This window comes from Triplophysa dalaica, chromosome 5 (assembly GCF_015846415.1).
Source record: "Triplophysa dalaica isolate WHDGS20190420 chromosome 5, ASM1584641v1, whole genome shotgun sequence".
NCBI classification, from domain to species: Eukaryota; Metazoa; Chordata; class Actinopteri; order Cypriniformes; family Nemacheilidae; genus Triplophysa; species Triplophysa dalaica.
In genome coordinates this window covers 2,403,456-2,427,497 of record NC_079546.1, presented here as the reverse complement: position 1 = coordinate 2,427,497, position 24,042 = coordinate 2,403,456, and the positions used below count along the sequence as shown (strand labels likewise).

The window sequence follows — 24,042 nt, the reverse complement described above, 5'->3', positions numbered from 1 at the left end:
GTCACTTATTTTCAAATTAAGGATATTCAGACTGGAGTAGCATAAACTACCAATGTAAACCTGCTGCTTACAGAATCAAATCTGTCTCGGTTCCATCTGAACAACTAAGGATTTACTAGTGGTTTTATGATAATTCACTTGCGGGATTAACAACCGAGTATCGGCTCAGAGAGTGCCTTCATGTTTTGTGATGTTCACAAATGTTTTACAAATGGGATATCTAACTAGCCATGTAGTAAAGTAAACATCTGACATAACTAAAATATAGTCAACATTTTTATCTCCAAATAAAGACTAATGATAATCAAAACCATCTGTCATTAAAATATTCTAAAATGCATATGTAGTTTCTTTAAATAGTCACATGTTGCATGTAACTCACAATCGATAGATATGAAAAAAAAAGTCAAATCAGGGCATTGAAAAAACAGTGCATGAGACGCTAGTTTAACTTGTGATACACTGATATTCATTTGTGTGTTCCCACAGAAGATCTATGGACAAAACGATAAGTAACACTTGACTGATGATGACACAAATCGGCTCAGCCATATTTACCACGGCAAAAAAAATCATTTTCCACAGAAAACATCACACTTTTGATTTGATTTCCCATGGAAAGTGAGCCAGGAGTAAAAGAATGCACATCAATCAACCCGCAGATACACATTCAAGAATGTATCTGCCGTTACTCTTCACGTTCGTAGTATTTTTAAATATATAGATCTGAAGTAACTGAGAACATTGAAATACATACACACATACAGACACATACTTAGTCACGTTCACGGTTTGTGCTACAACAACAGACAGAAGGGGAGAGAAAGAGAGGAGTCTGGGGTCTTGAAACTGATGAACGGACGAGAGAGAGTACACCGTCTTTTTCATCAGGGCCGCACGATAAGTGTGACATCTGCTAAAAAGAAAAGACATATCTTTTTCATAGGCACTTCTATGTGGCAAAAAAACTCTCACGTGCTCTACCTGTCACAAAACTTACACAAGCTTTTCATCTACATAAAGTCTTTGATATTGAGGTCAGCGAGGGGATCTTTAGTAGGAGGGGGCCTCCTGGGACTCTGGGCCACTCCTGGAGACATCTGTGAAGGAAAAGCACACATGGCAATTAACAGTGTGGGTTTATCTATGCAAATAATTGGGAGGAGATGTACAATGTATTTAAATATACACCTCATAGGGGTGTTCAGATCAGTATGTGTTTCATACCTGTTGTCCAGGGGCTCCTGTGGCAGGAAACTGTGGCCTCATCATTGGTTGTTGGCCGGCCATCATCGGTGAGCCAGGCATCATGGGCGGGGCTCCCGCTCCAGGCTGTGATTGACAGAGAAACAGCGAGTAAGACAGTAACACATACGCCTACACGCACCTTCACATAAACACACTCTTACCATGCCAAACAGTGACGGGGATCCCAAGACAGGAGAGACCCCACGAGGGGAATTCTAAGCGGGTGGGAGGGATGGGGGAGAGATTATCACCAAACGACACAGAACATGACAACATCGCACAGTATCGACTCTACGACACACAGACTTGGAAGGAAAATTAACACAGGGGGGTGATTTGAATATGTGTTAAAATAGGAGATTGTTCATGCATTATTGTTCACAAGCGCAGAAAACAGCAGTGGTCCTCACTGCAGAACGCTAAATCCAGGGGCAAGTTTGGATCCAGATCCAGTCTCCTCCCATTGCATTGTGATTGGTCGACACTGGATTCTGTCTATTTTCACTGCGTTTTGATTGCTCGACATATTGCGACATACGTTGCTCTACCATTTTCGCATTGAGTCGTCACTAAAGTTATTCGTTTGACAGAAAGCAAACTTGCTTTAATAATTAACATATTTTTATAACGTTTTTTATTAGATTGGGGTAAGGTTTTGGGTTAACAAATATTCATCTATGATCATTACTTACAGGCGTACACCAAATGATGACATCGATAAGGGCAAACGTTGGAGACCACGAGTTGCTAATTACTCTCCAAACTGCAGCTAAGTATATAAAGTGAGAGGAGTTGGATCTGTATCTGGATGGAATTTAGCAGCTTGATGGAAAGAAGTAATTCTTCAACTAAAAAGCTGTGTCACTTTAGTCGCATTTATTCAATAGAAGAGTGCGGAGAAAGCTCGTAGCCATGCGACTCCACCCCATGCTTCAGGTTTACAGAACAACACAACATTTACCATGGCAACGCCCCAGCTAGGGGTGGGTACCTGTGCTTGCCAGTTTGCCCCTCCGGCTGCCTCACCCCTGAGAGAGATCAAATTAAAACAGGGACGGATACAAAGATTTATATTTTACTGTGCAAGAAGGCAAGGAAATACATTGAAGAAAGATACGGTGAGTCTTACGGTTTCTGATTTCCTCCTAGATCTGCGAAAAAAGGGACATTACAACACGCATTCATTAGTTTCAAAAATCTCTATAGGACGTAAAAGTACATAATAGTCTTATTTCCTGTCTATGATTTCTGGTTTTGTGAATTATTTATAAGATGTAGGAAACGTACTGCTGGCCATGTTGGCCATCGCTGAGTCTAGGTCTCCTCCCATGTGCTTGACTGGCGAGGTGGTCATGGGTGAGGCCCCCATCGCCTTGGGGGCCATGGCTGGCATGAGCATATCCCCCAATCCATCGAAAGCTTCAAGGGAGTAAGAGGAACACAATGAGTTGAACAGTAACCCAAAGGTAAGCGACATCAAAGATATCAGGGCCTAAAGCACATGCTAACAAAAGACATGGATGTATATCGCCATGGCAACCAAAATAAGAGAAAATCAGAGATAACACCAAGACAAAAGATAGCTGTATGTTATAATCTAATAAAATAAATTATACCACAAGAACAATATTACATCTTTAGATACATAGCTACAACAAGCCGTAATCACACATCCAACATTACATTTAAGTGTAATCTGTTTCACACAGCGCATGATATCTAATAAAATAACATGATTTCTGAGATACTACAGTCAAAAACAGGCTCAACATCTGTTGTATGAGGTGAATACAGTAACACGGGTGATGAAATAAATATTCATCACTTACAGAACGCATGCGGTATGAAACAGGCTTAGAATATGTTTCAATACAGTACAGTACTGTTTAATATAGTTTTGCACTATTTGTTTTCATTTACAGGTTTATTAGTTCATTCATATAATCACACATTTTGATGCATATCATCGTAAAGGTCAATGAAACATCACATATAAAATATCCAGGCCATCAATCGTCCTATTCTCAAATCTTGTAGTTGCTTGGCTAACAGACTTTCAGTTGAATTCACGGAAGCCCTGGGACTGTTCTTAAATGTAGCAATGCATTGTGGGAAAGCAGCCGGTGTAAAAGCCTCAGAACTCACCAGTAGCACGGGAGGGAGCAAGCAATGACCAGAGAGAGAGAGAGAGAGAGAGAGAAGGAAAATAAGGAAGAAAATGATATAGAGAGGGAAAATGAAACATTGGAATAGAAATGAACAGCCGAATAAGTGTCAGAGGAAGATGAGTATAAGAGAAGAGAATGAGAGAGAGAGCAGATTTAAGCAGTGAGACGAATCCATTCTCAGTCCATTTACAGCAAAGTTGAAAGCAAATGATTGAAACACGATGATGGAAACACGCATCGCATCCTAACAAACTCAACAAAACTGAGAGGTAATGTGCACAGATACTGAATCACGCAGGTATCACTAAACTGTGTCTGGAGATATCGACAACCCATACAAACACACAACCACAGGACTACTGAATGGAAAATACATGAAGTCATACAGTGACCCCAAAAAGTATATGGACAATTTAGAATACATCCATTGAGGATCACCTGGAATAAAGTTGGTCAATGCAATTTTTGATGTGTGATATATTTTTTAGGGCCACTCTATATGTCGAAAGCCACAAGTTCCATGCTACGGACTATGATTTAATATATGTTTAAATGCCTTTAATTGTGACTTTTGTTTAAACACTCCACAAAACTGTGACAACAATAAAACAAACGAAAAGGAAAAATGTTCTATGTTAAAACACGAGACATAGTCAATCATGCGGTCACATGTGATGTACCTGACATCAGATCTCCTCCTGGAGCCGCAGCAGTCTGGGTGGCCGGTTTGGCCTCACCTGCACTTGAGGAGTCTGAAGAACCCATTTCATCCACAAATGGACAAAACGTCCACGCAGCATGAGGGTAAAAAAGTTTATAATAAGCCAAATCGCTGAGAGAGGAAGAAAAAGAGAGTGCATGATCGCACAAATTGCATTTAGACATTCACACATTAATTCACACAAACACACACTTCGTTAACATGTTTGTTTTTTTCTATTTAATCCACATCTCTTCCACAACCTCCACCTGATGTCCATTTACCATCAGAACTGCTTTATTTCACAACACAATCCACAGCAGCCATCTGCTCACGGCAAGCAAATCAAACCAGTTACCAACCCCCAAACAGGTCCAGATTTGCCCCATTGTCTGGCCAGCTCATGGGGGCAGATGGAGCAGGGGCGGGTGGACGAAACACATCTGGAGCACAGGAACGAGTTTAGAACTATGTTTTGGAATACTAACTTTGTTTATCTACCCTCTGTACTGTGAACATACATTTTGAAACACACTAAATCTGCCCTCAGTTTAGATGCCTCAACGTTTTCTTGCTGTAAATCCCCATTTATAGACAAAATGAAAATCGAGAATGAAATAAAATGAAGATCTGGGAAATCGGGGAAAATGGGACAGAGATGTGTGTGTGTGTTAGAGAGAGTGAATGAAGCCCCAGGGATGGAAAGAAATCACTGTCCCTTTGGCTGCCCCAGGACAGAAGCATATTTGGCTCACCTTGAGTAGCCAAGGACAGAAGCGAGGAAAAACAATGTACAAGCGAGGAAGGGAATCGATGGAAGGATGCATGCAGTGCTGTGTGTACCTGCTGAAAACAAATCTAGACTGGAGGGGTCTGTTTTGGGAACAGATGAATCTGGCATGGGATCAAAAAAACCTACAAACAAGAACACATTTACAACATATAAACATGCGATGTTTAAAAAATAGTCAAATGGAAATGCAAACCTAGCCAAACTGATCAAACTATAAAGTTTGTAACAAAAATGTACTGTCTATCTCTATTCTATGGCAAAGATGATCATGGTATACGTGCAGTGACAAAGTTTGTAAATGTATTGGTTATAAAACATCTTTGCAAAGAACAAAATAAAAACTGGCCTAAAGGGTTTACCAGCAAACAGGTCTATCGTTGGAGCTGTGGAGACAGCAGGGACTACGGAACTGGTGGTGGTGGTGGTGGTGACAGCAGTGGATGTATGATCATAAGGGGGTGACACTGAGCTAAAGAAGGAATTACTGTCATCTACTGGCTTCATGGAGAACAGGTCCAACTGAAGGGAGGTTTCGGCAGTACCGGTTGCTGGAGTAAATGGGTCTACCAGGAGAAGAGGATAAACATTGGAGAACATCTACCAGGCCTTAATCATTATATCCTTTATTATTTACAGCTTCCTCAGGGATGAAACTTTAGAGGAAAAAAGCAGGAGAACAGAAGAATAGAACACGAGACTAGAGACCCACATTGTCTTGACGTCTTGCTGATAGAATCCTCATGGATAACTAACTTCAGTTTTTAAAGAGCACTGCCCTAGTAACGCAGACATCAATCTCTATGGCAACAACCATGGCAACTCAAAAAGAAATCTCAGGGGATTTAGAGAAGAGTCCTTAAAGCACACACACTATTGTCACATAGACACATTTACACTTCTGTCACCCACCGGTTGCAGATGTACTGTCAGCAGCAGGGGTGGAAGTGGTCACTGTGGCCCCACCCTCTCTAGCAGCAGCTGTTTCAGCCGCAGGGGCCGCAAACACATCTGGAGCACACGTGAGGGCCAGATCGAAAATGAAAAGAGGAAGAGAACGGAGATAAGAGTGAGAGAAAGAAAGATTTCAATGTCACGCAAAGAGTTTGAAAGAAAAAAAAGTATTTCAATCTTTAAAACAAAATACATAATTAGAATAAAGTGTCATTGATATCAAGGACAAGAGGTGTCCCACTTTATTGCAGTTCAGCCAAATCTCAAAATAATCCATCTTAAAGTCAACATGAAATTACATTCACAACGTAATTTACATGTTTCTGGATATTCTGGATATCTGAATATTCAATGCTTCCAATGCAACCTTAAGTTATCCAAAAAAGAAGCATTCAGGTTTTCAAATCTTGGCAAAAGGAAACATGCGAATAGGGTCAATTCGGGTCCGTTGACTTTAAAGTCTGTTTAGCATGCACTGAAAGTATAAATAAAGTGTGATCAATCTTTCTGTGCAGGTTGCAAGCACATAAGAATAATTCACAGACATCAGAACTTGTGAGGATCGATGTCATTTGATTGATGTCAAATGGAAAAAGTGCAGTAGAGCAGGAATGTGGAAGGAAAGCTCTATATTTCTACCGCAGCATGACCACACGACAAAATGCAGCAATGGTGCTCACTGACACAATCACAAACACCATGAATGAAACAGAACTGTGAATCTGTGAACTTGAAGAGTCTGCTAGAATGTAGCTCTGGTTCAGAATGTCGCACAGCCATTCCCCCAGAAATATCTTCTTAAGGAAGAAAGCTCACTACTGACCTCCGAGGAGATCCGCTGAGCCGGAGGTACCACCGGCAGCGGAAGGGGGAGAGGCCACTGAAGCGGCTGCCTCTGTGGGCGTGGCTGAGGAGTTGGAGTCTACGGCAAGGGTTGGGTCAGGAAGGAGAGCCTCGGAAGTAAGCGAACCTATTTCTGTATAGCCACGCCCCCCGGTGAAACAATATAAACCGAGACGCAAATAAACAGATAACCAGGGAAAGGAGAGAACCAAAGAGCAGAAGAGAGAAAGAGAGAGACTGAGTAGAAAATAGATGTATACTCTTATTGGGTTTCAACTAGGTCTGCTAAACAATGCACACAATTGCTATATACTACGATCTCGATTCTGAAAATGAACTATAACAAGTCTTTATAATGTTTACGAATGTGGATGAGACATCTAACACATCAGAACTCAATATAATGAACACTGACACCTACCTGACCCCAGCAGATCTGTTGTGACATCACAGATGGACAGATAGATAGATGGAAAGAAAGGTATTAATACTGGTTTTGAAGTCTGGTTACCAGGTCAAGCATCATTTGTGAACATCGTAAATTCATTTATTTCATGGCAAACCCTCCCCAGAAGAAAGTTCAAACGTCTGTGTAAAAAATCTTGTATGTGTCTTTCATGCTTTTACCTCCCCAAGATGTGGGAGCAGCCGACGCGCCTCCAGCAGAAGGTCCGGAGGAAGATAAAGGGTCTAGATCCAGCAGGGAACTACACAAAAGATAGTAACAGAGACCTTCATTTTGGTCAAAATATGAAATAAAGTGTGTTGTGAATATTGACCAAGTAAAACAAGTCACTGACTCGGTGGCTGCCTCGGCAGCGGGCGTGGTCTCAGCGGGTGTGGCCTCGCCGCGCGGCGGCTCTAGAGTGGGGACAGCAGAAGCAGATTTGGAGGGGGTAGAGGTCGGAGAAACGTTGTTGGTGGGCGATCCCTAAAACAAACAAAAAAAAGGAATGAGTGGGAATAGTATTTGTGATACAAAAAATCAAAAAAAATTTATCTTCTTACCTTTGTAGGTGACCTAGAGGACGCAGGGTGCAACAGAAGTGAACAGGTTATCTTATATACAAACAACTGATTATTTTTTCTGTAAAAAGGTAACTCACCCTTCCCTGAATATCCAAGAGACCAATAAAGAGAGAACAGAAATATGTTCATACAACTGTATCAATCACTTTTCATGCCCATACAACATTTGACATTTAAGTTGATTAGAGTTCAGAGGTTTCGTACCCTTTTTTCCCCTCTAGGCTGTTCATATGTGTCTCTAGAGACTCCAGAATACTGCTGGGAGCCTGAATAATAAATCATGCACATATGAGTAGAAGAAAACCATCAGATCACATTTTATGTATAGTAATATCTCTGAGAAATCCACAGCAAATGCCAACAAAACAGCACACAAAAACCCGTCCCCAAAGCCCTCCTCACACCACAGCAAACACAGAACCCATGAGACAAAACTTCAGTGCATTGCTTTCTTCAGCCATTAAACAAGTAAGAAGTAGTTTTTGGTCATCTTTATGACTGAAGTAACACTAAACATCCTGGAGACATGTTATAAGGTAACACATACAATTGAAAATTCTGGAGTGGAGAGACAACCTCATCCAAAATTGTTAGTATTTAACTAACCCTTGCAGGAAATGAAAAAATACAGCGATGATCTGAGAAGCAATGCACTGAGATGCTAACTGGGTCCCACATTAGTCGCCATGGTTACCGGCTCATCGTCCGGACAGTCTTTAAAGGGACAGTCTTCATTATCTGAATCCGCCAGGTCGGACACCACCCCTGGGTGAAGACACTGGGAATCCCCATTTGGATGTTACAATAACAATACTCAGTTGAGATGGGTCAAGATTTCAGATTACACTAACTATGACACATTATTTTATAAGGTATTATCCCTCCAAACTTGCTAAAAATCTTCTTGCGGTGGTTGACATAATGAAGTCAACACATCGAACTCAACCAAAGGTTAATCAGGAGACACCAACACACTCATGTTTAAATGCTGTAAAATGGCACATGTGACAGTGTGTTTATGTTCTGAATAGAGTTGTAAAAGCTGATGACATGTGGCTCGCTTACATAAGAGATGTCAGGAATATCGTTCTTGTCCACTCCTACTTGCTGCAACAGAAACACACAATGAAATGATAATCAGACTGAATATTAGAAAAACATAGATTACGCTTACTTGTAATGTTTACTCTTTGCTTGCCTACCTCAGCAATTTTCATAAACTCTGAGATCTTGGTCACTCGGGTCAGAAACTTCTTGTAAATCTCCAGTGACTCCTTGCATTCAGACCTCTTCATTTTGAAATATTTCTCTGTACAACCACAAACACACCCACAATTATTATCATGAGAAAATAAACAGTTGCTCTAAATAAAGATGCACTGCACTTCTGAGAATAAGACAGTCTAATGCTGTTATGACGTCACATGCCTAATAAATTGATGATGCCATCATTATAGGAGGCGAAGAGCTTGATCAGGTCCTTAAAGAGAAGCATGAAGGCTGCATTTATGATCCCGTTGTTCAAATCTTTAGGATGAACCTGGGGCGATGCAATACAGCAAAAGAACACGTTGAGAAGGTCAGACAGAATCAGACTTATTATGAGACGACTTCACTGAATGTTTTAGAATGTGGAGGAGTTTACTCACATCAAACTCCAGCAGTGTGTCGATCTGAGTCTGCAGTGCAGGCATGGCCTTCAGGAGCTTGTCCGGAGCCATGGTCCTCATCACACCCTCAGCTCTGAGCAATATTCAAAAATATTGAATTCTTACATAATGCACTGAGATTTCTGTTCCACCCAAGCAATTTTGGCAAACATGACTGAAATCAGTCAGATTTAAATCTGCCTTTTAAGCCCAGAAGCAATCGACATACCCCTTTTTAACCCGGGTGAAGTCGAAGGCCATGGCGCGGTAAGCATACGCCTTCTCATTCATGTACCGCGCAAATCGTCTGATGAATGTCGACATGTCATATCCTTAGAGACAGAGAGGGAAGAAAAAAGGAAACACAGGAAACTATTGAACACATGAAGAGTTTGTTTCCAAAATAAGATAACTCTTTTTAAAATTGTTCAAAAATTATGTTTTTATTGGGCATTCCAATTAATATCAATCGAACTGCAGTTGGTTTGTTTAGATTTAAGTCATAATAACTAAACAACACAGCTAACCTACACAATAAAACACAATCAAAACATGGTTTTTGAAAAATATTATGGAAGTCGTTGTATTTGAAACACACATATGGTCATACACACACACACAGAAATTCATAAACTCACCGTGAGAGCCTGTTTTGTCAATGAAGTTACTGAGGTTGAACAAGGAAGTCCTTGAGGCCAAATACTGGATAAATCTCTGTAGAAATATAATAAGGACAAATCTTGAAGCATGTATGGTTTTTATACATTTATACTGTAAGCTTTTATCATAAATCTCACAGAAGCATGTAAGAACAGATTTGTAATATTATAGCATTTCATTTTTACAGCTGAGTGTATATTTAACAGCTATATTTTAACAAGTTGAATGCGACAGCTCACCTCATTGCCGTAGATGCAGATGTGATGGGTCGTGGTGAGGGCTTTAAACACGACAATCCAGCTGGCATTGGTGGATCTCTCAAACAGCGTGTCAGCCAACTGAGGGATGTTGACGTTAGTCTCATTGGTGGCTGCGATCAGATCTGAACACAACAGAAACACATACATTTACCAACCTCAACCGACAACCAGGGGAACATAGGAGAATAAAACATACCTGAGATAAGTTTTGAGATGAGATGTGATCTGACTGGTTAAATTGTAAGACCTCTGCATTGTAACAACAGATTACCCAGATTTATTTTTCCTTCGAAGTGAAATATGACCTAGACAACCTGTTTTGTTAGATTCACCTGACTAGGGGTTGTCTTTAACAGCAGAAATGCCAATGTGTTACTAATGGCTGCAAGAAAACAGACTGCTACAGAGTTAAAAAGCCAAGAATAGCACAGATTAGAACACACTGTGTGTGTTGACAGATAAAGTACACAATATGTTGCTACGTAACAACATTAAACAGTCAAACATATCACACACTAATTTTTGAGTTGGCTATATGCTTCTATAGGCAATGAATATGTGAGCAGGTGCAACTCGTCAGGATTAAGAAACTGCTCAAGCAACATGCTTCAAGAAATCAGAAAACAGACACATAGCACACATACAGTTGTCATTTGCTAGGTCACATAACTGTAACCGTAACTGTATATCTGTAAAATAATAACTGTAATCTTAAATCTACATATCCCTATATAAAAGGGATTCTAGCAAGATGTTAAAAACCATTACGATCAATCACGCACAACCGTATAATCTTGATCTTTAATAATAACCTAAATCTTGATTGTGCCTATATTTGAAGTATTCTTCAAAGCAAACCCTGTCCATCTGTCTAGGAATGAAGACCCCCTCATGCCCACTGATACCACATCATCATGATGTCACTCCCCCCTCCCCCGTTCCCAATAATCTTCTTCAGTTTCCATGACAACCTCACCGCCACCCCACAAATGACTGGAGCAAAAAGACAGACGTCTTCATTTAACTTTGAAAAAGCAAAAACATTTTCCGTCAAGTACAATCAGACCATTTTATTAGAATGGACAAATTAGCAGGCTGACATGCTTAACTGGGCTTAATTGATCAATAAATAAATTAAATGGAATAACCCACACTGGGCTTTGATATCAGGAAAATACCACTGGAGCACAAAACACATTATTACACATCCGCCTCTGTGTGTAACTCACTGGTGAAGGGAATGCTGATTTTAAGACACGCGTCTTACGATTCCTCCAGTGTTTGCATACCGGCGTCCTCACCTTTGGCTTTGTAAATAATACATGCATGCTTTGGCTGATCAATTTATAATTCAGAAGGCCTTCTCCTGCAGGACACACAGCTTAACAGTCAAAGCATGAGAAGATACATTTTAACCACTACTTACTGTCTGTTCTAGGGCAGGTTCTTTGATAGTTCCCTCTATCATTTTTTTCACACTACACCACCCACATAATGACACTTCCACTGTCCTTCCACTGCCCTGCTGTAAATATCCCTTAAGAATATATTCTATTATGCATACATGCACTGCTAAGAAAAATACATTTTTACGTACAACATTACTGGGACAGTTGTCTTATGTGATATAATGCATGCAAAATGCGGATCACTTGGCTTATTTTAGGGTAAAACAGCCAGACTACCCTGCTAAAAAAGGAAATAAATTGAAATGCTTTCCATTGCAAATAGCATTATGAAGCGGTCTACGATTAAATCCATATAGCCGTTATGAGGTGTGTTTTAGGCCTCATTCCCGCACGATTGTAGTGGTGTTCTGCTGGTTACCATTAGCCAGATACCATCCGACCCACATAGCCAGTACAGACCCAAAAATACTATTATCATTTTTTAATCAAAAAACAGCAGGCCTACACGTGCGCAAAGCGCGTTGGTTTGGTGCTGAACCGAACAGCTCCAGCAGTGACACTGCAGTGGTCGAGCGGAAACAAGGATGTCAGAAACGTCTTAACTTACAATCCAAATGTTTCTTCTTGGGCGCCATCACCTCGTGCGTGGTGGCTTTGCAAACCGCACGAGCCACATCGGACCCGGTGAGCTGGTACTGCGCCGCAGCGATGCGATCCGTCAGAGTCTGTCCCGACATTTTCTCCCACTGGTGTCTATACAACCACCTCAAGAATCAACCTCACCGGGGAAAAGGGAAGGACAGCCGTAATGCATAGGCTATTAGCCGACAAAAAAAGATACGGGATACAAACTGGCCCTTTAAAACTGCCACTTTAGATTTATTCTCTCATCCAACCAAAACGAAATGATGTAGTAAATGAGATATCACAAAATATTGGTATTCTTTTTTAATTCTTCAATATTATACTTTGATGTATCGTCCAATTTAGTCTATAGATTCTTATAGATAGTGCAAGCTTCTGTGCGCGGTCTTGATTCAGCACCCTGGATAGCGGCACTTTTACGTAACGCCCCTACGCCGCGTATTTTACAGCTCGCTCGAGAAATAAGTAATAAAATGGATATAAACAACCAACGTTTCTAATTATTGATGAAGAAAGACGTCTAAAACGCTTAGAAACGAAACTCGAAGTTGTCGTCGATTAATCTCCTACGATAAAGCTATCGGGTATCCCGTCGGTCAAACACCGAGTCCTTCTCTTCCGGTCAAATACTGATGATGATGATAATGTCTTTTACGAGCCTTTCAAATGGTGGGATTAAAAAGACAGCAACATCTCAGTATTAAATATTGTATTGCGTAGAACTGGGTTATTTTTTATTTTTTGTAAAAGCACAGGTTACGGTTCTGGCTCGGTAGTCTGTGAACATAGTCAGGTGATGTGTAACGGGCTCTTAAAGGGAAGCACGTCACGGCGTCAAGCACCTTTAAGGATCCGTGCGCGTTCACGGTTCATCTGTCTGCATTCTGTTCATTGATAGGCAGACCTCTCTGTCAGTGGTATTATTTGTTAAATAGAGGGCAGTCATATTCATTTTCCCTTTGAATTATTTTTTGTTGATCCTGTCATGTTTATTTATCATTGTATAGGTTATGGAATAAACGTATGTACACATTTAATACAAAAATATTAGCTTCGACCACTAGATGGAATCACTTCGAAATGTATGGAATATGATTTCACCCACGTTTGAATTTTCGAAATATTGCAAATGTTAACAATGAAACATAAACTGACAATTTATACATCTAAAGTGTTTTATTATATTTATTTTGAATTATATAATATTAAACGTTAATATAAACGTGCGATCAAATCACCTTAAATAACAAGCCAACAAACAACTATGAGTTGTGTGTTCTTACACGTGATATTAAGGATGTTGTTTTGCATGGGGGTGTTGAAAATGTTGAGTGAATGTGACATACATTTGCTAGATTGTTCGGAATAAAAACCCTGTTAAAAGGGTACTTTTAATTTCCTCGTATGTCCCGAAAAAAAACATTTTGAGAGTGGTGAAAGACTGACCCCTACTGTTTGTAGGTCCATGTTAACACATGTCATGCAGATACGTGGGTCATTTGTAATCTCTGATTTAAAAGTAAATATCCATTATTCAATGTCTCGTAGACTTCTATCGGGAGTTCAGGTTGGTGAAAGTTAGAGTCTTGTTTCCAGACTTATGTTAATATTTTAATGAAAGCTTGTCGAGTTGAATATTAGTTAATTTGTTGTTTATGTGCGTTCAACTTTGAAATCTATAAAAGTGATTTGTTTATTATATTGTTTACCTACATATGTGACGAAAAGGTTCAATTTGATACACACAACATTTTGTAATGTCATTTTTTATCAACATTATTTATCCACATTCACATTTGTCATTTTTTCATTGTAATGTTTTATTCTGCATTCTTTTTTATCTGAAACAAAAATTTGATCATTTTAGAAAAATGTACATGTAGGTATTCTGTGATAAACACAGATCTTCTGTGATTCTTTGATTAAAAAGTTTCTATTTTGAATTTTTCTTGGTATTGTATGATTGGAGAACCGCAAACAGTTTTATTGCACTTATGCATTGTCGTCCTCGTGGGTTAATAAGTTGCTTAGGAAAAAAGCATCTTCTAAATGACTAAATAATGTAAAAGCATAAACCCTGAGTTTGCTATTTGCCTCCGACAGCTCCGGTGACCGTTAATCTTAATCTCTTTGCCCATTTTCAGATGACCCAGTTGCTTCAGAAGGTTGACTGGAGGGACATGGTTCTTTACTCCAACCCTTCATCTCCTGTAATATCCGACCAAAATGTTCAAGGTTTTGCTTCAGCTCCTTTAAGTCTTTCTGAGCGTCTTCCAGGATGTCGAGTTTGGAGAGCTTCCTGTCAATCGAGGCCAGATATTCCAGACAGCTCTCTGTGATGCCTGAAATTTCACAGTTTATTGGTGACGTGTTGCTGGATTCCCCTGCTTTAGTCTCCTGCCAAACCATCTTAAAATAAGAGTCTATGAATGCCTCTAACTCTTCAATGTTACTGTCACCGCATTGGTCAATTAGGTCTTGCCAACTCCCTGATTGAACTAAATCCAGAAAAACTCTATTTTTTGCAGTCTGACCTGGTGTGCACCTCTGATACAGAAGACGGGGCCGCTCAGAAAGCCTTCCCTCTTGTGATTCGGTATTTAATGCTTGTAATTCATGTCGTCTTTCTGTTCTGTAAACACCAATAAAGGGTTCATTTTGGTAAAGACATTGAGTGGCGTTGAGCACCACTCTCAGTTTTTGATTAATGTTTCTGCGTGACAAGTTTCTATTACATAATCGGATGCCTGTACAGGCCAATTCTTGATTTTGGGTTTGGAGATGACTGGAGTCCGTGTTTGGGATTGTTAGATCACGAGAAGTATCATGCAGCGAATGTTCAGAGAACCCAATCTCTTCTGGAATATGAGAATCACCTGTTTAAAATAATTACAAACAGTATAGTTTGGAGATAGTTTAAACATATAGTCAGTCAAAGATATCAATTAATTAGATCTGAAAACGTACCACAAGCTGGGTTATTCTTTGTAGAATAGCTTATTTGTCTCGCTCCCATCTCCACCCTTCTCCCAAACTGCATTTTATCATCTACCAAGGGACGTTCGACACTTCCTTTATTTACTTCACTGTTAAGCATCAGTTCTAACAGCATCTCTTCTATCTTCTCCATCAGCTCTGCGACATGAGTGCCATCATCTTTGAGCTTGCTGTTGAAAACATGATATCGGTTTCCACATTTCTCTACCAGCATTTGAAGCGCAACTCCCTCGCTCTCTATATACTGCTCCACGCTAACTTCTTCCAGCCAGTCGCCATTTGTAAACAACACAATGGTCCTGCTCCATGCTTTCCCACCCAGAGCTCGCAAATGGCTGTCAGCTGCTCTTAGCTTCCTGAATGTAAATGAAGAGCTGGCATTGACCACCAGCAGCAGGACACAGGTCTCACTAACATTGAGAAGTTCCTTGTTAAACCCTGAATCTGGATACTCAGTCGTCCACCCTGGCGTGTCCATGACGTCAACTTTTTTCTCATTGATTGTAGCAGAACCTCTCAAGGGTTTTTGATTATCTGTTAATTCTTCACAATTACCCAAAATGCATCTGGCAGCAGAGGTCCTGCCGGTGTGTTTCGCACCCAATAAAATGACTCTTATCATGGTGGGAAGTGGTACAGATTCTGTTGGGAGAAAGACATATTTAAAACTTTAATAGTAGAGAGAATGACAATGATAGTCAAAAGTCACCAAGATCAGTTTGCTTTCCTATTCTTCAAATATCTTCTTTTGTGTTCAACAAGACAATAAAACGAATACAGCAATTTTCCTACTATGGTAGTGAATGGTGGCCAAGAAGTGTTTGGTTATAAGCATTCTTCCAAATATCTTTCTCTGTGTTCATTAGAACAAAGACATTTATAGAGATTTGGAACAACTTGAGGGTGAGTAAATTATGATAGAAGTTTCTTTTTTGGGTGAACTCCACCTTTTACTCACCTTTAAAAGCTTTCAACCTTTGTCTTTTTCTCAGCACATTCTCACACCTCATTTTTACCCTCTTTGCCTCTTCCTGCTTTTTCCTCTCAATCTTCTCCGCCATCCTCATATCTATTTTAAAGTGGCTCCTGCCAGTTCCTGCTATCATGTCCTCTATCTTCTCCAGCAGCTCTGCAATCTGGAACCCATCACTGGGACTCTTGTTGTTCAAAACATGATACCGATCTCCACATCTCTCCACAAGCCACTGGAGCACCTTTCCTTCACTCTCTATGTGCTGCTCGATGGTTGTCTCCCCGAGCCAGTCGCCAAAGGTAAACAGCAGTATGGTGTGTCTCCAGATCTCCTTATTAACAAGTTCTAAATGCTCTTCAATGGCTCTTCTGTAGATCTCCGTGAATGACCTGTCCCCCCGCACCACTAAAACGAAAGCATGGGGACCGGGTGAACATGAGTACATGCTGTTGACTATTTCCTGTTTGTCAAAAGCTGTAGAGTCCTGGGTAAAATAGTTCATCCACCAACCAGGTGTGTCCACCACTGTCAGTTGTCTGCCTGCCACTGTGCTTGTTTCCATCCTGCATCGTGTGGTCCGTTTCTTTGTTGTAAACCTGAGGTCACCTCCTGCCGCTAGAATGCTGTTTCCAGTCGAACTCTTCCCTGACCCCTTTGCTCCAAGCAGAACAAGTCTGATGTTTTGGAGACGGCATGCTTGAGCTGAGAGTAAGAAAGAATGAATAATTCACAGGATACGCTTAAAAGAATTGTTTATGAAATTATAAAATATGGAAATCACATATGATATTTATATTTCTGAGAACTTGAACTCACCTTTTACAGTAGCTCTTTGATTTTGTATCCTGATCAGTTTCTGGTGAGCATTGACTTCAATTTCTTTCTTTTCGTCCTCAATCTCCTGTAAAGTCCTTTTGTCTATTTCAAAATGACGTCTTTCATTTCCTTCCACCATTTGATCTATTTTCCTCATAAGTTTCATTACCTGGGTTGCATTGTCCGTCCTCTGAAGATCAAGAACATGAAACCTCCCAATGCACTTCTCCAGAAGCCATTGAAGAGGTTTACCTGACAATTTAACATAATCCTCCAATGATATGTCTCCTGAGTTTTTGCCTTTTGTAAACAGAACCAAAGTGTGACCCCATACTGTCTCTCCAAGGAGTTTCAAATGTTCTTCCACAGCATTCCTTCGCTTTTCTATAAACACTGAGTCTGTTTTGACCACCAGGAGAAAGACATGAGGTCCGGGGAGACTGAGGGAGACGCTGCGTTTGATTTCTCTCCTGACCAACTCTGGTGTTTCTCTTGCTGAGAAGTCACACCACCAACCTGGTGTGTCCACCACAATTACATTTGTTCCTTTTACCTCAGCTGCTCTTTTCAGACATGTGGTCCGCTCCTGGAAGATGAACTCTTCTTGGTTTAGGATTGTGCTACCCACAAAGCTTTTTCCTGAATTTCGACCTCCGAGAAGGACAATCCTCAACTCCAGGAGCTGCACGTCCTCTTGAATAATGGACGAATATTGGAGATTTCAGACATGATATTATGCACAGCTGAGGTTAATTTACAGATATATTTTTTTCCAAAATACATACAGAAATAATTTTTATCCTTAATCAATAGCAGATTAATAATTCAAGCACCAAATTATAAAAAATATATAACCTAAAATCACAGATTTGAATGTGCAGATATTCTATGTATATGTGTAACAGATTTAAGTACTCCCAGATCCCTACACACTGCAAACGAACGACGTCTTGCATTGCCATCCCAAAAATTGAAAAAATTATTCACACCGTCTCTGGATTGGTTCCACATTTTAATGAATGATCCGCCTGCTGCTACAAGATCAGCAGATTCTGTTGCTGTCTTTAAGAATAGGCTGAAAACAAATCTCTTCCTTCAGCAACTGACCTATTAGTTCTGACTTCTTATAGCTTTGTATACTGTGGTAGGCTATATGAGACCGGTTTAACTGCGCTTATGCTTTTTGTTGTCCTCATGTACTGCGATTGCTTCTATTGTTTATCTCATTTGTAAGTCGCTTTGTAAATATAATGCTTTAAAGAAATATCGTAACAAATACCCCACAGTTAAACTTTCAAATGTGTTTGATGTACTGTAAGATGGGAAACATGACTTATAAACTATATAAGTAGTCATTGTAAGGAGTCATTTCATAAACTTGGGCTTAAAACGAAAGTGCAGTTCACAGAACTTGATATGTTAATTCAGCAATTTAAGTAAAAGTCTTTCAATATTCTTTTCTCCCCATAAATAAACAATACAGAAAACATGAGTGAGATGTTAGTACATGTCTTTAAATTAAAAACAACATGAAAGAGAAATCACTTACTTTGATTATGAGAATGTTTTTTTAAGGCCATGATTGATGAGTCATGCCAGTGTTTTATTCCAATGATTAAAATGCAAAAGAATGTGATCTCAATAGTAGCTCTCAAATGAGATGTCCCAGTTCTAATGTTTCTCACAGAGCATTTTTGTCTAATGCCCAGTACTGCGTGTCAGGTGTATTGTTAAGTGTGTTTAGGAATGTGTTATTCGACCTGTTTCATGAGTCTAAAGTTTGCACTGTAATAAACCGAACCTTAAAGTGAATGAATACCAGTTCCTCACTGACACAAGCACTGCCTGGATTACAGTAAACAGCTTTAAGTTTATCTTAAATTTGAGATTAACTGTGACCAACACGTTTTTAAAATGCCATTTAATATCAAAAGGTGGAAAGACATGATAGAATTCAAAAAGTTAGCATTCAATGGCTGCTATTATGTGCAACTTTCATGCCAAACAATTCTTTCTTGATAATGTTAATTTAATGGAGAACACAATATATTAAACAACTTTAGCTACAGTTCATTTTGTAAATAGAAATTACACATTAATTTGGGTTAATTGGCGGTGAAGTATATTTTGAAGAATATTTGAAAAGTAATCAGACGTGCAGTTATTTAGTGATGATGTATATGTTTGTTTCTGTTATCTAATCTTCTGTCATCGAATTAGTTTGCAAGGTTTTATTGCACAGAGTTATATATATACTGTATCTCATAGAAGAGAATACACCCATCACATTTTTGTAAATATTGCATTATATCTTTTCATGTGACAACATTAAAGAAATGAAACTTTGTTACAGTGTAAAGTAGTGAGTGTACAGCTTGTAAAACAGTGTACATTTTATTTATCAGCTATTTTTTCATTAATTATAATATCATTTAAAGGTGTAAGGGCATGTTCAATACTAATTTCACTATCAAAATCTATCATACTGATGTCACCAGACAGCTTCTCATTTTGACTAGAAATCTTGTCACCTTCTGATCTCGCAAGATCTTGTGGCACAAGACCTTGTCACACCCCTAATAGACACCATTTCATTTTTAAGGACACGTTTAACTATTCAGTGTTACTATCAGTAAACACTAACAGCAAGTTATATCAGTGTTAGTATTTTGTCCATTTCACTCTACTTTAAAAAGATAATCAATTTAAAAAAAATTCCTCTGCGTATCTGTTAAAATAGTACAAAATCATCCTGCTTCAATAAATGTGACATCAAATAAGAATTAAGTAAAATGTCATCTAAAGGTATTCCAAAAATTGTCAGATTACATTTCCATAAATGTGTAGATTATATTACTACTAATTTTGTCATTTAATTTGTAATCAGTGATTACAATTCATACGTAATCTACCCAGCTCTGTACACACTATTCTGTTTTACTGCATGCATGCACGTTTTTATGCAAATTGTTGTTGTTTCGCACAGAAAGATTTCGGTCAGGAACAAAACAAAGAAAGGGAAAGAGAGGAGTGTGAGAAAAAGAGAAACGTAACGTTGTGCCTCTGCAGAAGTGAAAATCAGATGCACAGAATAGACACAAAAATCTAGTGCTGACCTATGTGAAAGCATGCCTAAAGAATAAACCAGGAAACAGAGCCAGGAATGCACAAAATCATTAAACAAATGAAAATACAGACACATTTACTACCAGTCCTTAAATATTCAAAGAGAAAAAAATGAAACCAATTATGAAGGTCAATATTGTACCATTATTAGAAATCTGAGGCTTTGCTTGTCTAATTGTTCTTCAATCACTGTTACATTTTTATAGGGGAGATTGATTCAAAAGGGTAATGTTCAAAAGCCAGAAGAGGGCCAGTTAAGGTTTAAACAGACCAAACTACCACAAACAATCAGCAAATCTGAGTTTCCACCTCAAGTAAATGTCGAAATGCAGTCAAACAAACAGAAAAACACAGATAAGGAGCTTCATCAGAACTGTGACATCAACAAGCAACAGCAATTTAGACACTTGGAGAGATTCCTGTGAAGAGGCCATGAAGCAACATGATGTACACAGTCTTGAGGAGAGACTCAAAGAGGATATAGGTATGACTTTGCAGAGAAGTCTATGAATAGAGAGTCTCGGTTATTCTTACAGATGTGGACATAATGGAGAGAAAAGGTGAGAGAGGGTTTAAAGTCCTTTGAGGTGTCCTTATCTGCTTTCAAATCAATATTTTAGGATATTGCAATGTTTTTTTTTTGTACTGCCTTGTAGTCTTCTTTATTCAAGAGAGATTTTTCACTTAAGCGGTTTTAAGGAAAATCCTGCAAACAATACATTCCCATTTTACGTACTATTACAATTTTTATTAAAGAACTCGATTATTTGCGACATAAGCAGCAAATCAACATGGGCTCGTTGTCAATCATAAAGTATTACATAATCATTTTAAATTCGGTCACGTGTCTTTCCCGCTCTTCTTCGCGCCGGAAGTTGTTGCGGCGCTGTTCCCCCCTGGCGTCTGTCACTTCCGTATGATCGTATTAAGCAACACGCCGTGGGTCGACACACAAACGTATACACACTAAGTCCAAACTGCTCATAAAACCCGGTATTTTCACAGTGAAATGCATATCAAAACAGGTAAGCGGATTTTTAAACGTTTATTTCGTGCACTTTACGTTCGCGTGTCGGTTTTGTCATTTATTGGAAGTGTTTTAAGGTGTGTGCCGCATCGGGTTCAAACAGAATCGAGTGTTACGAAACTTTTGCTTGTAAATATCTTTGTGTCTTTCTGTGGAGTGGCAAAGTCCAAATAGGACAGTTATATATTTCAATCGGTCGCAAAGTTCGGTTATGTTACATTGATTTTCAGCGTTTGTGTTTAGTTTCCTAAGACGTTTGAAGGCGGTTGTTATGGGCGCTAATCATCCAAACACAAGCGGCCTGGTGTTAGCGTTAGCTAACGTTATCTACATACGTTTGAATCAAAATTTTGTCGTTGTTATTATCTGACGTTTGTAAATCTGTCGATAAATCGGAGTGGATTAGGAAACACGGTTGCTCCGTTTTTATCGATTAACTTAATAACGATTCTTGCATAATGCCCGCGAGTCTTTATTATACTGCGTTGGGCGGTGTTTCGTAAACTAATGTTAACGTTACGCGATTCCAGCACTTCTTGAAATCACTACCCGATATTATGAAATAAAAATGCTGTTTAATAGGATGTATGTAAGCTTTGGGCCGCAATGAGCCTGCAGGAGTGAGTGAGGCGCCGAGACCGACTAGAATTTTCCAGTTATCAGCCATGACTGTTTGCCTCTAGACACGTTGCTTAGCTTGAGGCATTTTATTCGATCGCAGTTTTTTATGACTGATTTGTTATACTTTGTTGTGTAGTAAACCCCACAGCTGCGATCTCTGGAAAAAGGTTGCTGTATGTTAAGAGTTTGAATCACAAACAGTAGTCTGAGTTCAGTGTCTTGTATGTTACTTAAATTAATTTAAAGCATTATTAGGACAACATTATGCATTTTACTTATCAGATGTTCCCCATCAGTGACATGATATTTGATTACCTAAAATGATTTTTGTTATTAGGTACTTGGGAGTCAAGCAATGCAGTGTGTGAGTCTGACACCTTGTGTGATCCGGCTGTCCTAGTGTCACCTAAACCAGAACCACACATCCGAAACCGGCGCCTTTCCCCTGGCTCTGGCAGCTGCGGTGGGGGAGGAGGAGGCTGTTCCTCTAGGATGGATAAACTGTCTCGCCAGGCCTCGCCGAGCAGTCCGGAAGGTTCTCTCAACGGGATGGGTCACACCCAGACATTTGCTTCCACCCGGGACAGAGAGCGGCGTGCCCCGAATAAAGGAAGAAGCTTTCGGAGAGATGGTGCGAGACAGGGGCCTCGTTCTGAAGAGAGACTCTTCAAAACTGGTCAGAACCAGGTGCAAAAGGAAAGATGGGTTGAAAACAGCTTGTCTTTGCTCAAACCCCCACCTGCTTTTCCGGTGAAAGACAGCCCCGCCAAGCTGCAGCCGGCTGTTAGCTACGCCTCTAAAGTGAAGGCAGGGGGTGGCTCTCTCGGGGCAGCAGAGGAACCCCTGGGTATCTGTGTTTTACTGCAGAACCAGTGGGGACTTAGCTTTATCAGCGATGGTCCGGCGGCAGATGAGCCAAAGGCCGACCTACCCGAGAGTTCAGTTGTGCACCCGGTTGCTGGAGAGGTTATTGTAAAACCTGCCCAGTCTTCAGATACTCTACCCAGTCAGGTCCCAAGGGGTTCTGAGAGTTCAGAGGAGCTTCTGCTTAGCTGTCGCCATCTGGAGGAAGCATTGGAGTATCACACGCAAGGTAAAATGATACAGTTGTTATGGTTATTCTAGGCATTGTGTCATTTGTTGTTTGTTTTGGCAGTGTGATATTCAATTATGTCCTCTGTGCTGGATAACCTCATTGTGTTTTTTTTCTCTGCAGAATGGAACGCAATATTACGGAGACAAAAAAAAGGTATGTTTCTATTTCACTGAATTTATCTTGGAGCAGTAGAACTGAGTATTGACAGCATGTAAGACCACAACTAAGTTTTATTTTTCTGTTTTCAGACCCTGTAAAAGTTGTTTGGTACAAGGAGACCCTGGAATCACCAGCCTAGCACACACTATAACACATTTTACGAAAACACACTCGTACCCAGACACACATAACACACACACTGCACTCAGGTTATCATCCCCACAACATTAATACCGAGACACTTTGGAGTTTTCCTGCTTTGAAGATGGATGTCTTGGACTTCTCGGTTGCCTTACAACAGTCTGCCTCAGGCGCAGGGTCCCTCTGCACACCTCTGTCATTTTATTGGTGGAGAATTCTCTTTTAAGAAAAATTGTTACCAAGCTGCAATTTTATTTCAATGAACTGCAGTTTTACAGTAAAAGTCCTCTTTTATTTCTCCCTGTTCCTACTTGTATGCGAGGGGTTAAATCAAGCACTTTTTGACTTCTCTTAAAGACTGAACTCATTTTTAGAACCAAATCCAGAATGTTTTCACATCAGTCTTCCCTTTCTTAATCTCCTCTTCCCACATAAATTGTTGTTCTCATGAAGTTTACAGAGGTGCGGCTGGCACGTGATGGTAGCACCTTCAAATGTCTATTGGTCTTAATGCTGTTTTTAATATATATATATTTCACCCAGATTGAATGTCTGTCATAAGTCCTGATAGGAATCCGTTGCTGTGTATGACTTAACTTTTTTTTAGAAACATACAAATAATTTACACTGGAAGATGTTCAGAGATTTAATCGAACAGTGTTGCATAGTTAAGATGAATAAACTTTATAAAACAATTGATGGTCTCTTGGTTTTTATAAAATCCAGCCATA

The 24,042-nt window shown here is 39.7% G+C and overlaps 3 protein-coding genes across 3 annotated transcripts; 1 reads left to right on the top strand and 2 right to left on the bottom strand.

Moving 5' to 3' along the window:
- Positions 1-263: 263 nt before the first annotated feature.
- LOC130420532 (clathrin coat assembly protein AP180-like) lies at positions 264-13,152 on the bottom strand. Its single transcript, XM_056747851.1, has 26 exons — positions 12,318-13,152; positions 10,281-10,423; positions 10,020-10,095; positions 9,611-9,713; positions 9,382-9,475; positions 9,161-9,272; positions 8,935-9,041; positions 8,798-8,839; positions 7,937-7,998; positions 7,810-7,815; positions 7,712-7,724; positions 7,504-7,634; positions 7,331-7,410; positions 7,125-7,139; positions 5,819-5,917; positions 5,269-5,472; positions 4,960-5,031; positions 4,479-4,559; positions 4,097-4,168; positions 2,536-2,667; positions 2,378-2,399; positions 2,210-2,276; positions 1,410-1,463; positions 1,228-1,332; positions 1,001-1,100; positions 264-916 (listed from the first exon to the last, which is right to left on the bottom strand). The coding sequence occupies exons 1-25, from the start codon at positions 12,445-12,447 to the stop codon at positions 1,014-1,016; spliced, it is 2,109 nt and encodes a 702-aa protein (XP_056603829.1). The 5' UTR covers positions 12,448-13,152; the 3' UTR covers positions 264-916; positions 1,001-1,013.
- Positions 13,153-14,360: 1,208 nt separating this feature from the next.
- si:ch211-214j24.15 (uncharacterized) lies at positions 14,361-18,152 on the bottom strand. The gene is made up of 5 exons (XM_056749007.1): positions 18,131-18,152; positions 17,142-17,834; positions 16,311-17,027; positions 15,323-15,994; positions 14,361-15,231 (listed from the first exon to the last, which is right to left on the bottom strand). The coding sequence occupies exons 1-5, from the start codon at positions 18,150-18,152 to the stop codon at positions 14,477-14,479; spliced, it is 2,859 nt and encodes a 952-aa protein (XP_056604985.1). The 3' UTR covers positions 14,361-14,476.
- Positions 18,153-21,080: 2,928 nt separating this feature from the next.
- si:ch211-214j24.10 (uncharacterized protein LOC558894 homolog) lies at positions 21,081-24,006 on the top strand. Its single transcript, XM_056748761.1, has 4 exons — positions 21,081-21,292; positions 22,253-23,008; positions 23,132-23,164; positions 23,260-24,006. Exons 1-4 carry the CDS (start codon positions 21,277-21,279, stop codon positions 23,307-23,309), a joined length of 855 nt encoding a protein of 284 aa, XP_056604739.1. The 5' UTR covers positions 21,081-21,276; the 3' UTR covers positions 23,310-24,006.
- Positions 24,007-24,042: the final 36 nt, after the last annotated feature.